The 13,466-nt window shown below is 38.1% G+C and overlaps 1 protein-coding gene across 2 annotated transcripts in view; it reads left to right on the plus strand.

The window, feature by feature from the left end:
• LOC106875383 (uncharacterized) overlaps positions 1-13,466 on the plus strand; it is a 96,566-nt gene that overhangs the window by 68,231 nt on the left and 14,869 nt on the right. For both annotated transcript variants that reach the window (XM_014923487.3, XM_014923488.3), the window contains exons 2-7: positions 3,858-3,991; positions 5,479-5,577; positions 7,256-7,354; positions 9,394-9,492; positions 10,584-10,682; positions 11,374-11,472. In XM_014923487.3, coding sequence (XP_014778973.2) covers positions 3,858-3,991; positions 5,479-5,577; positions 7,256-7,354; positions 9,394-9,492; positions 10,584-10,682; positions 11,374-11,472 — 629 coding nt within the window. The remainder of the gene's footprint in view (positions 1-3,857; positions 3,992-5,478; positions 5,578-7,255; positions 7,355-9,393; positions 9,493-10,583; positions 10,683-11,373; positions 11,473-13,466) is intronic.

Raw genomic sequence — 13,466 nt, forward strand, 5'->3', positions numbered from 1 at the left:
TCATTCGACTAAAAATTCTTCAAGGTGGTGCCCTCGCATGGCAGCAGTCTAATGACCGAAACAAGTAAAAGATAATATATATATACATATATATATATATATATATATATAATATACAGGATTATCGAAAAAGAATGAACCGATTTCATTATGCAATATTTTAATAAGGAAAAGCAATAGAAAACTCCAGCTAAGTCACAAGTATTTACTCACAGTCAACTTTTATTTCCTGTCTTACATGTGTTCAATGTGGCCACCACCTGCAGCACAGGCAACATCAGTGCGATAAGAGAATTCCTCCCGGACGCATATCAGCATATCAAAAGCAAGTTCATTATGGAACTAAAGAATAAATTTGCTTTACTTGAGGCGATTCCAGAAGATATTGACATTGAAGGGAAATGGAAAAACTTCGATAAAGCATTCAACCAGACAGCCAAAGAAGTACTCAGTGGCTCGTGATATGCTGATACGCATCTGGGAGGAATTCTCTTATCGCATTGATGTTGCCCGTGCTGCATGTGGTGGCCACATTGAACACATGTAAATAAAAGTTGATTGTGAGTAAATTCTTGTGTAATGAAATCGGTTCATTATTTTTGAATAACCTTGTATATATATATATATATATATATATAAAATTAACTGCGTATAAGTCAATACGAAGAGTACTCCACCCAATGAGAGTTCAATATTCTTGAGTGTGGTAGCACAAGGCCAGAAATTTTTTTTTGAGGGGGGGGGACCAGTCGATTAGATCGACCCAGTATGCAACTGGTACTTAATCTATCGACCCCGAAAGGATGATGGCAAAGTCGACCTCGGCGGAATTTGAACTCAGAATGTAAAGACAGACAAAATACCGCTAAGAATTTCGCCCGGCGTGCTCATATTTCTGAGTGTTCAGTATTACTAAACGTTTCAACATGTACTTATCGCGCTACTAAATAGTTTCCCCGTACATGTGTACGTTCATCAGGCGCCAATGTGTGTGTGTGTGTGTGTGTGTGTGTTCAATTTAATACACGATCGAAAGGGCTACTATTAGTTTCATGCTATTATGATACTTGAGCAGATATATTTATAAAATACGCCATGTATCTTAAGGCAATCTTTAATCTACAAAAAGTAAAAAAAAAATATTGTGTAATCCTTAATTAGTGTCTGCTCGGCATTATACAATACAATTATATATTCACAAATTAACATTAAGAAAGCTAGCTCTTCTGATCACCAGAACGCCATAGTTACATCAGCCGTTGAACCCTGACCAAATCCTGCTATGAATTAAATTAATGAATTCAACGGGATACACCGTCTGCAAGTAGTTGGGTTCAGCATATTATCCTCCATTTTCTAATTGTTACACAAATTTTGGGTAAAACCTCCACTTTTACCCGCTCCCATTGATTGCACCTACTATAGCACTAGTGTAGCAATAATTGGGTACCCTCCCAGCAGTATACTGGATAGATACTATCCCTTAGTGGGTTGTACCCCCAACCCCTAACTCTCTCACGTTATATATATATATATATATATATATATATATATATACATATATATATATACATATATACATACATATATCATCATCATCATCGTTTAACGTCCGCTTTCCATGCTAGCATGGGTTGGACGATTTGATTGAGGACTGGTGAAACCGGATGGCAACACCAGGCTCCAATCTATATATGTATGTATGTATGTATGTATGTGTGTGTGTGTGTGTGTGTGTGTGTATGTATGTGTGTGTGTGTGTGTGTGTGTATATGTATGATGTTCATAAGTGCAGGCATGGCTGTGTGGTTAAGGAGCTCTGTTTGCAACTACGTGGTTTCGGGTTCAGTGTCAATGCGCAGCACTTAGGGTAAATATCTCCTACCTTAGCCCCAAGCCGATTGATTCCTTGTGAGTGAATTTGGGTGACGGAAACTCCGTGGAAGCCCGTCGTATGTGTTTTCGTTTCCCTTGACCACCAGTGTTGGTTTGTTTATGTCTCCATAACTTAGCAATTCGTCCAAAAGGTTCCAATAAAATAAGTACTAGACTTAGTAAAATAAGTAGGGGGGGACAATTTGTTCGACTAAAACCCTTCAGTGCGGTGCCCCAGCATGGCTGCAGTCCAATGACTGCAACAAGTAAAAGATAGAAGAGAAGGTGTATACACATGCTGGTGTACTCGCGCACGCGTCTGTGTAACTTTCCCTTTCAAATTACTCTCAGACACCACACAGAATTAAAAGAAAGAGTGAAAGAAAATAACTTCAATTTAATATTATATATATAGATGGCTATAATTTTCGTTTATACAAGTTTTATATATAATTCCAGCAGCAAGCCAATTTATTTCGCCTATTTATTTCAAATTGTTCATTTCAACTGTGTATCTCGCAGTTTTTAAACCTCTCCTTTTCTCTCTATTTGTAGATACGTAGATGATTACACTTCGATAATGACAAACTATTTAACTTACACCATTCTATATACTGTCCAATCTCCAACTTAATTCACATGTATCCAACAACGACTGTCTCTTTAACCGCAATCATTACATTAAATTACTTTACATTTCAAATGTTTTTCTATTAGCGAAGCTTTATCGTTCTATCAAAATCAACTTCAATCCAACTTTAATCGCCATTTAACTAAATGTTTCTAGTCAATTCTCGAACTTTCTTTTATCTTTTAGTCCTTTGATGTTTCAAATTTGAATTTCAAACGAATATAAATAGCAGTCAATTTTCCTTCTGTCTTTTTCTTATTTTCTTTTTGTCTTTCTTTCATTCTTACGTATTCTCTCTGTAAAACGCTTTCTCTTCATTTATTCTCTTTCCTTTTTACTTGCAATTTTCTATATGATGTTTGCTTTTATGCTGTTTCTCTTAGCGTTTCTTTCTTTTTCTTCCTATTGTTTTCTTTTTATGCTATTTCTTCTTTCTGAAAACCATTTGTCTTTGATGTGGTTTTGGCAATGTTGCAAAGTTATTAGAGAAGGTGTGTCCTTAAAGTGGAAAATTAATTGGGCGGTTCTCTCTCCCTCTCTCCTCCCCCCTCTCTCAAAACGCGCGCGCACACACACACACACACACACACACACACACACACACACACACACACACACACACACACACACACACACACACACACACACACCTTCTTCCGCATGTAAATGTAACAGTATGTTGCATATTGAAAGTTGTCAATCTTTTTTTGTTTTTTTTTTACTTAAATTATTCAGGACGAATAAAGGGGCAACACTTGGGCCTTTTCCATCTTCTCCCACACGAGTCATATCGATGTGGCTGATACACAGCCTAAATATCTTGGGTCTGAAAAAGAAAATGTGGGTGAGTGGAACACTTGTAAGACAAAGGGACGGATGGCTGGGCAGAAATGTCTGCAACAGATAGAGTCGGATGTCTGGGCAGAATACTTCTAACAAAGTAGAGTAGGATACTGGAGTAGACGAAGTCAGCGTTGATTGAACAAATCTTTGATCAGCCGCTATCGAGTCGTGGCCATCCTGTCTTGTTTCATACATATATCAAGAACGACATTATCTGAAAGTGTATTTTTCAAAGATTAAATAGTAAGGTGGAATATGAGGAAGATTTGGCATTTGTTTCTAGCGGTTGGAAGTGCATGTGTTAAACTGTATGTGTTTGAGACAATGGACAGAAGTTAAAGTGGGCGGTGTGTAAACCTGAGAAATGCTGGTGGACATAAGATGTGTGTGTGTGTGTGTGTGTGTGTGTGTGTGAACTTGAGAAATGCTGGTGGACATAAGGCGTGTGTGTGGTATGTGTGGTGTGTATCGTTCGCTCGTCCAAATTACTTTGACCTCTTTATTACAGAACCCCCAACAGAAGTGAGTTACAGCAATCTACCCACGATATCAGCTGATAAACTGAGATTGGCTGCAAGTAAGGGTCAACTAGATACAGTTGAAGAGTTGCTTCAAGCAAGGGCCACTTTTGAAACTGACAGAGTGAGTATCTACTTTAGGTTAACTTTGTTTTCCTTCCATTCACTTTTTAAAATCATTTTCAAGGTCCCTATTATTTATTATAGGATTATTTTTTGTTTTAAACCCTAGCTATCAGCCTATCAAGTTATAGTCTGCTTGAGCCACTGCACAGCTGTTGATTACAACAGCTATGTTGGTGAAATATGTGCAGAGGACCTGTTCTCCAACTCTTCTAGAATTTTTGTGGAACAAATGAGTAACAAAATCAGATTCAGCATGAAAACTTACATAAATACACCAAGTTTGAAAATTTTCACTTAATTTTAAAATTTCGAAAACTGTGAGTGAAACAGAAAAGATCCCAACATTCCCCTGAACAGGACGCCAGTCCATTGCAGGGTTCAAAGCCAGCAATTTTAAGGAAAGGGTACAAAAGTCAATCACATCGACCCATTACTTGACTGGTATTTTATTTTATCAACCCTGAAGGGATGAAAAACAAAGTGGACCCTGTAAAGAGCTAGGAGAAATAATGCTAAGCATCGTGTCCAACATTCTAGAGATCCTTCCAGCTTGCAGTCTTGCTATTTCGATGAGGAAGCATTTATTTCCTGATGGTCAATTAAATTTGAATCGATTTCTTGTCTATGTGTATTGGCATACCTCAGAGTATGGCTACTTTGTCATTCTTTGAGGCCTTTTTCTCATGTTTGTTTATTCCACCTATTTCCTGTTGGCATTTTGCAAAGCTTACATAACTTCCAGTGTATGCAAGTTACAACTCTATCATGCATGTATTTATTTTCTCCTTTTGGGGTGTTGGAAACAATATGATTAATTGTTTGTGTTCATCCTTTTCATATTCTATAGTTTCTGTATGCTCGATAATTATATATTTTTGTGGAGGCGCAATGGCCCAATGGTCAGGGCAGCGGACTCGCGATCATAGAATCGCGGTTTCGATTCTCAGGCCGGGCGTTGTGAGTGTTTATTGAGCGAAAATACCTAAAGCTCCACGAGGGTCCGGCAGGGGATGGTGGCGAACCCTGCTGTACTCTTTCAACACAACTGTCTCTCACTCTTACTTCCTGTTTCTGATGTGCCTGTAATTCAAAGGGTCGGCGTTGTCACACTGTGTCACGCTGAATATCCCCGAGAACTACGTTAAGGGTACACGTGTCTGTGGAGTGCTCAGCCACTTGCACGTTAATTTCACGAGCAAGCTGTTCCGTTGATCGGATCAACTGGAATCCTCGACGTCGTAAGCGACGGAGTGCCAACAACAATATATTTTTGATGTCTTCTGATGAGGAGGCTTTGATCCTGTCCTGATATCGAGACTCCTTATACCACTATTCCTCCACACCTCTCTTCTCCTACCTTCTCATTTCCTTACTGTATCAGTATGTATCTTTAACTGTCTATCCATTCTCTCTCTCTCTCTCCCTCCCGCCTTCTTTCTTCCTTTCTCTCCCTCTCCATCACAATGTGTTCTATGATATTTACAGGAGAGAAGGACAGCCCTCCACTATGCTGCTCTCAATGGTTACCCAGATGTTTGTCGATGCCTCATTTCCCATGGATGTGATATTGACAAACAAGATGCTGTAAGTTGTCTTTTATTTTATCTCTCTTGGATATTATTTCTACTATTTTCCACTCAGGTATTTCGCTAACTTGAGTAATGGCCTGTCAGATGTGTCAGTTTGCTTTCTCAATGAACCTAAATGTAAATGAGATGAAAGAAATATCAGAAGTATAAGCTGACAGTTGATATACGTAGGAGAAATCAATGTGTTCTTGTTTAGTCTCTGGTCAGCTTTGATCCTACTGACCTACTATCAAAAATGTTTATCATCATCATCATCATCATCATCATCATCATCATCATCATCATCATCATCATTTAATGCCTGTTGTCCCTGCTAGCATGGGTTGGGCAGTTTGACCAAAGCTGGGGAGCTGCACCAGACTCCAGTCTGGATGCCCTTTCTGATGCCATCCACTTTACAGAGTGTGTTGGGTGCTTTTACATGGAACCACACGGGCACTTCTATGTGGCACTACATAGGCGCTTTTACATGGTACCACCAGAAAGGCTGGTCTTATACCACCAGAAAGGCGGCGAGCTGGCAGAAGCGTTAGCACGCCGGGCGAAATGCTTAGCGGTATTTCGTCTGCCGTAATGTTCTGAGTTCAAATTCCGCCGAGGTCGACTTTACCTTTCATCCTTTCGGGGTCGATAAATTGAGTACCAGTTACGCACTGGGGTCGATGTAATCGACGTAACCCCTTTGTCTGTCCTTGTTTGTCCCCTCTATGTTTAGCCCCTTGTGGGCAATAAATAAATAAGAAAGGCTGGTCTTAATACTTCTGCTGCAGAGTACGGGACTTCTTGAGTAAGGTTAACTATTTGCACCCACTAATACAAACCAATTTTGGCTTGGTTTTTTTGACTGGATACTCCTAGCACCAACCACTTTACAGGATATACTGCATGCATTTTATCATGGTACCAGCATTAGCGGGGTTGTCATGTCCTCAATAAATGTAAAGGGTCTTCTTGACTTAACACCTCCACTCATTCTCCGGCCATTGTATGTATGTTGTGTCCTGGGTGGATTATATAGTGGTACCAATGCTAAGGGACTGCTTTGTACCCTGTAAAGTGATTGGAGTCAGACGGTTGTAGAGAAGTGAGAGGCTAATAATAATAATAATAATAATAATAGAGATGGAGTAATGGTCAGAGTGAATGATGGATTTCAATGACAAGTGGTTTGCAGGGTTTGGGAGAAGGAAGTATAGAAGGAGTAATGTTAAGATGTATTTGGTGCATGCAGATCTGATGTGATTACTTATGCATATGCCGTATGATTGGCAAAAAAGGTAAGGTGATAGGGATATGAGAGGAGGGTGTGTCGTCAAGTGTTGGAGAGACGGAAAAGTCAGATAGGTCCAGTGACGTCCCTGGTTACAGCCCTAGTTACAGTGGAAGCATGGTATGGGAGAGATCTATTGCCATCCTTAATCACATTGACACCATTGAACAATGAGAGTGATAGAGAGATGAGTGATAAAGAGATGAATAATAGAGAGAGATGAATGATAGAGGGATGAGTGGCAAGTGTTAGAGAGATGAATGATAGAGGGATGAGCGACAAGCATGTTAGATGGATGGGCGAAAGTGATTGATGATTGATTGATTGATTGATTGATTGATTGCGATCGATCGTTTGTTCTAATGAGTCATCAATTTTTTTCCTTTCATGTTATTTTCTTCAGATTGGTTTCACAGCTCTTCATCGGGCTTGCTCCCAGGGCCACACTGCAGTATGTAAAGTATTACTGGAGGAAGGATGTGCAAAGGACCTGCAAGATGAGGTAAACATATCTTATTACTTATAATTGTTGTGGTTGTTGTTTAAGCCTGTTCAGCCCTAATCAAGCAAACTTGGGGTTAGATGCGTTTCAGTCGTGACCATCATATCTTTTATTTCAGGTATTATGTATCTTGAACTAAATTTTCCAATGTGACCTTTACTTTTCTAAGTTGGAAAGATGTAGGTTGAGGAAGATATGGCTGCTATTTCCTGTAGGCTGAGCAACCACAGAGAATGTTCCTCATTGGCTTGAGTTCTATTGTGTACTGTGGCGAGTCTACATTTCTTCAACTGAGTTGATAAAACGGGTACCAGTAATATATGAGGGTCAATCAAATGAGGATTACTTACCCAATAAATAAATTTATGTCATCGAGTAAATGATGATAGATTGAGACAGTTCATATAAGACTTTTTTTATTAAAGTAATTCTGAAGTCTTATAGTTAAAGTAAGGTCCTGGATTGGGAATGTGGCACAGCTAAATACAAAGACTTAGTCTTCAGCAACATACCAAAGCTAACATTCAGTATTCAGTATTGAGTAGTGAGTGTTATAGAACAGAGATAGACTCTCAGCATGCTGAGTCTATAATCCAGTGTGTTTTACAGCTGTAGGCATTTCCTTTTATTTATATTTTTAATACCATTGAATAAAGAATGAACATTTCACAATTTCCATTTTAGATTTAGTGTTGTATTTACTTATGCTACAATGCATATGTAGACTGAGCTTGTGAATCTGAAGAAAGTCATAAATGAATACCACATTTTCTTTCTTTGTAAAATCTCTTCTAGAGGTTTGAGTCATTGTGAGTCAGAAGAAAGTGTAGAATACTGGGATCTTTTTTAAAACGGGGGCCACATTTTTCATTAACGAAACACTTTGAAACTTGGAACACTGGTAGAATGTGTCATATAAAACATCTTTTTCTCTTAGTCTTCTTAAAAAAAAAGAAATCCATAAGTTATTCCATGTTAAAGTTGTCGTATTTCTGTAATTTCAACCAATCACTGACGTCCATTCAGCCGATATACATTAAGTGCCGACTACATAAACAAACGATTCTGAAACAATTAACCCTAACCCTAACCCTAACCCTAACCCTAACCTTAGGGTTAGGGTTAGGGTTAGGGTGAAAGCAAATTTAAAATGAAAAAAGCAAATAAAACGAAGGTATGGAGATTAAATACGCTTTACATCGCTTAATCAGCCAAAGGAGTAAATGTAAACAACTGAATACTTGTCAGTGATTGGTTGAAATTATCGAAATAAGACAATTTTTTACATGAAATAAATTCGAATACCAAAATATTTTTCTGTTCTATAACACAAAATAGATAAGTATACGAAGTTTGAAAGTCTTTCCGTACCAAAAACACTACGTAAAACATTAATGAAACATGTGGCCCCCAGTTTTAAAATAGATCCGAATACTGGACTAAATGTTTTATACTATTTAGTTTTATACTCTTTCTGTTTAGAGTTCAAAATCCCTCCATGGTAAACCTTTTCTTTCATTCTTCCATTCAACTATACTCTGTAACCTAAAGTGTGTTTCATAGAGAGATAACCTACTGGTGTCCCTCTTCTGCCTTTTGACAGGTTTTATGTGTAATTCTCACTAAGAAAAGTAAGTGGAGGTATCATCTTAGTCATTGACCACCTGGAAGCAATAGAATAATACCAGTGGCACACTGGCTACCAAATCTATTCTCTATACTCCCTCATCCTGACAACATTTGACATTATGTTCAGCCAATTTTATCCACAATACTACTGCACTTTAACTATAGTCAATGTTTAGTCAAACAAAGCGAATATTATTCTGTTATTAAGCTGACCCTTTCAGAAGTTCTCAGTCATAACAAAACAAGTTTAAAAGAAAAAACAAAATTTAATCAAATAAATGCATAAAGATAACATTTTTATATTAATAACTTCAATAATAGAAAAAGGATTTCTAGCAAGAAGATTGTCCCCCTTCCTATGAAAATGAAACGAACAACCATCTATTATTATGTTTCTGTTTATTTTGCAGCATGGTAACACAGCACTACATGAAGCTTCCTGGAATGGCTATAGTAAAACTTTAGATGTTTTAGTGAAGAACAACTGTAAGGTGTCAATTCAAAATAAGGTCAGTTAAAAGTTATTTCTTACGGTGATGATTACATTTCAGTCAAATATCTGACTATTTTGGTAGATGTTAAAGTGGTGCATGGTAGAATGCTGGACTAAATATGACACAGTAACTAGTTACAGGATTCTATGTTCTCAGTTGAATTTTCAAATCAAATGTATTGCCCTAAGCTTATATTTGAAACCAACATTTTGATATATGTTAAAGAATCTGTACATCCTAGTTTACCGCCTGATATTTGCTTGGAGCTATGCATTGAGGCTTCTGTGAAGTGTGACTCATGTGAGTTTTAGTCTATGTGTTAATGGACAGATATTGAAATTTGTCAAATCTGGTGACATGTAGAAAAGGGATGCAAGCTCGACTGAAAACATCAAATCAACAATAAGTAATAACACAGGTCAGATTACAAATAATTTCAAAGAGTGCATATAACTTTTTGGATTCACTTGCCCTCCAACACTGGTGAAACTGATGTAGTTGAGTTTTTTTGTTTTTTTTCCCCCTCAATCAATTCTAAATTGTGCTGTGAGGTGACTGGCATGCCAAAGAATAGACCCAACGTTTGCTTTGCATATCATAAAAGGTGACTAGAAGAGGTTGAAGTAGGGTTTGCACTCTAACCTAAAACCCTCACCAGCAACTACTACCCAAGGGTAATCATCCGAGTGGTGCAAAGGTGTCATCTGCTATGAATAGGGAATCACCAACAAATTGTAAATGCAGCGACATGCTGTTATAGTGCACACCCCTATACTTCTCCTCCTCCTCTTACTACTGTTGCTCCTGCTACTACTAAGAGTTGAAAAGCACACGTACAAGGAAGGAATCTTTGAGAGATGATATTCTGTGGGAGTGCCTTGGGAGTGGTAAACACAGTGTAGGTGATGAGAGAAGAGACGAGATGAGTAAGGGTGGTCTGAAGAGCAGAGGCCACTGAAGTAATGATTTAATATCTGTCTGGTTTGGGAATGAATAATGGAATAGTTAACAACTTATATTCTTTTCAGTTATTGTATTGTGGCCATACTGGGGCACTACCTTATTACTTATAATATCTGAAGTTTGGATGATATTTTTTTTTCCAGAGTGGTTTTACTCCGTTGCACCTTGCTGCACAAAATGGTCATAATGAAAGTTCCAGAATTTTGATTTACTCTGGCTGTAGTACAGATATAAAAAACAATGTAAGTATTATTGTTGTTTACCCATATAGATTTCTTACATTTATTCAAAGAAATCAACTCCTGCTTATTTAAAGATGAATTGGAGAGAGGAAGGATATCTGAGGAATGTCCTTTCACTCATTTGTTAAATTAGACCTGATTATGGTCAGTGACTGACACTATCACAAGGCTCATAACTCCAATATTACCGTAGAATTGCAGTACATCTTTCCTTACATGTCATTATTGTTATCTCCTCACTCCATCCTTGTTTTATCTTTGCTGTGATACTTGCTGTCTCAATATTTAGGACTTGAGGCAGCGAGCTGGCAGAAACATTAGCACGCCGGGCAAAAAGCTTAGCGGCATTTCGTCTGTCTTTACATTCTGAGTTCAAATTCCGCCGAGGTCAACTTTGCCTTTCATCCCTTTGGGGTCGATAAATTAAGTACCAGTTGCATACTGAGTTCAATCAAATCGACTGGCTTCCTCCCCCAAAATTTCGGGCCTTGTGCCTAGAGCAGAAAAGAATATTTAGGACTTAAAATATCTGTTTTATAAATAAGCACAAGTTATAAGTAATATATTTATGACAGAAATGTATTGTGTGTGTGTGTGTGTGTGTGTGTGTGTGTGTGTGTGTGTGCACGTGCATGCATGTGTGTGGGTATTCTTACTTTAAATCCTTTAAATTCTCCACATATTTTTCCAGTATGGTGACACATCCTTACATACAGCAGCTCGTTATGGCCATGCAGGTGTTGCACGTATCTTAATTAGTGCCAGGTGTTCACTGAATGATGAGAACAAGGTAAGAAATTTCATTATATGTGTGGTGTATTGTTGCTGCCGTCATTTAATCCTGTCATCCTAAACCCAACAAACCTATAATCAACCCCACAAACCCTATTCACTATCAACCTGAGGTTCTCACATCCAACATCTTAAGAGTAATGTAGACAGTCATAACAACAACCTTAAACCTTTCTAATTCTTTAACAACTCTCAGCAGATATGGGTTTTCAGTTTCTGGAAATCTACATCTAACGGTCCAACCCATGCTAGCATGGAAAGCGGACGTTAAACGATGATGATGATGATTATGACTGCAAACCTACTTCCCTCTGTTTGTCACCAGTACCCTTTCACTCTTGAGAAATTTGGTGAAACCAGTGTTGTTCAGTTGATATCAGCAAAGCATTCTGCTAGTTCTAGGATGGAAACTCTTAGCTAAACTACTTGCTTATCTCTGATCCCTTGGATTGGAAGCCTTCTGTTAGATATCACCATCATTGCACATACTGATGGAACTCCCTATATGTTGTTGTTGGCACTCCATCGCTTACGACGTCGAGGGTTCCCGTTGATCTAATCAACGGAACAGCCTGCTCATGAAATTAATGTGCAAGTGGCTGAGCACTCCACAGACACGTGTACCTTTAACGTAGTTCTCGGGGATATTCAGCATGACACAGTGTGACAAGGCTGGCCCTTTGAATTACAGGCACAACAAAAACAGGAAGTAAGAGTGAGAGAAAGTTGTGGTGAAAGAGTACAGCAGGGTTCACCACCACCCCCTGCCGGAGCCTTGTGGAGCTTTAGGTGTTTTCGCTCAAAAAACACTCACAACGCCCGATCTGGGAATCGAAACTGCAATCCTATGACCGCGAGTCCGCTGCCCTAACCACCGGGCCATTGCGCCTCCGGAACTCCCTATAACCCACACAGCATCAACTCTTGTGTGGATCCAAAGTTAGTTTTGTCTCTAGACTGTTGCCCCTATACTCCAACAACTAACAAACATCCACCTTCAGCAACGTCGACTCTTATACAGGTGATACTACCTTTCTTTCCTCCCTTATTCTGCATTCGAACATCATCTTCATCCAGCCTGTGTCAACTCCATGAAGAGAGACTTGAAAACATCCCTCATTGGGGACATACCATACATATATTAAACACATATTACACCTCACCCACTCTCTAAAAACCTCAGCATAGGTGTATCAAATACTACATAATTAAAAGTAAAATGGGATAAGGGAATAGCACAAATGAATTATGGCATGACTTTGATCAATGAGGTAAAGAGTGATTTGTTGAATGCCATATATGAAAATGTTTTATTTAATTGTAATTCCTTTCTTAATTAAAGAGAGAAAGGGGAAATAGTTTCACAAAATTAAATTACAATTAGTTTACAACCCGATCTTTGTAGGTAAAATGATAGCTATGGACACTTTTCGGTCTTATTAAATCTCATCAGCATGGCATAGTCTACTCGAGCTGGTTTTGATTAATTTAGTTTTTACACTTTAGTTTCTGAAAGAGACCTAAAGATTTTGTGCTAAAAATGATTTCCATTATTGAAAAATAAAAGGAGCAAAGGGAAATAACTTAAGTGAGCTAATGGTATGAATCTAGAAAATAAAGCGGATGATGTATTGACTGATCAATGTAGAAATTCTGACAAGTCTCAACCAAAATTTTGTGAGAAAAATTTAATTGACAGAAACTAGAAACTGCTTTTGGGTGGCAAACTTAGTCCAACTCTTGGTTTTACAACCTGGCTCTTGATTCTCTGTTTCAAAGAGCAAGGGAGATAATTTCATGAAACTAGTTTGTTAAGGTTAATTTACATGCCTGCTCGTTGATTCATTTGAATTATTTCTCTTGGTTAATTTTTTTTTTTTTAATTATACAAATTATACTGCCCATAACTTTTCTATATGTAAGAATCTCTGTCAAACTAATCGAACAAGCTTACGTTTATAGTTGTCCCTTGCCTTATAAACAATGATAGAA

The sequence above is a fragment of the Octopus bimaculoides genome, chromosome 2 (genome assembly GCF_046866305.1).
Source record: "Octopus bimaculoides isolate indiv1 chromosome 2, ASM4686630v1, whole genome shotgun sequence".
Lineage (NCBI taxonomy): Eukaryota > Metazoa > Mollusca > Cephalopoda > Octopoda > Octopodidae > Octopus > Octopus bimaculoides.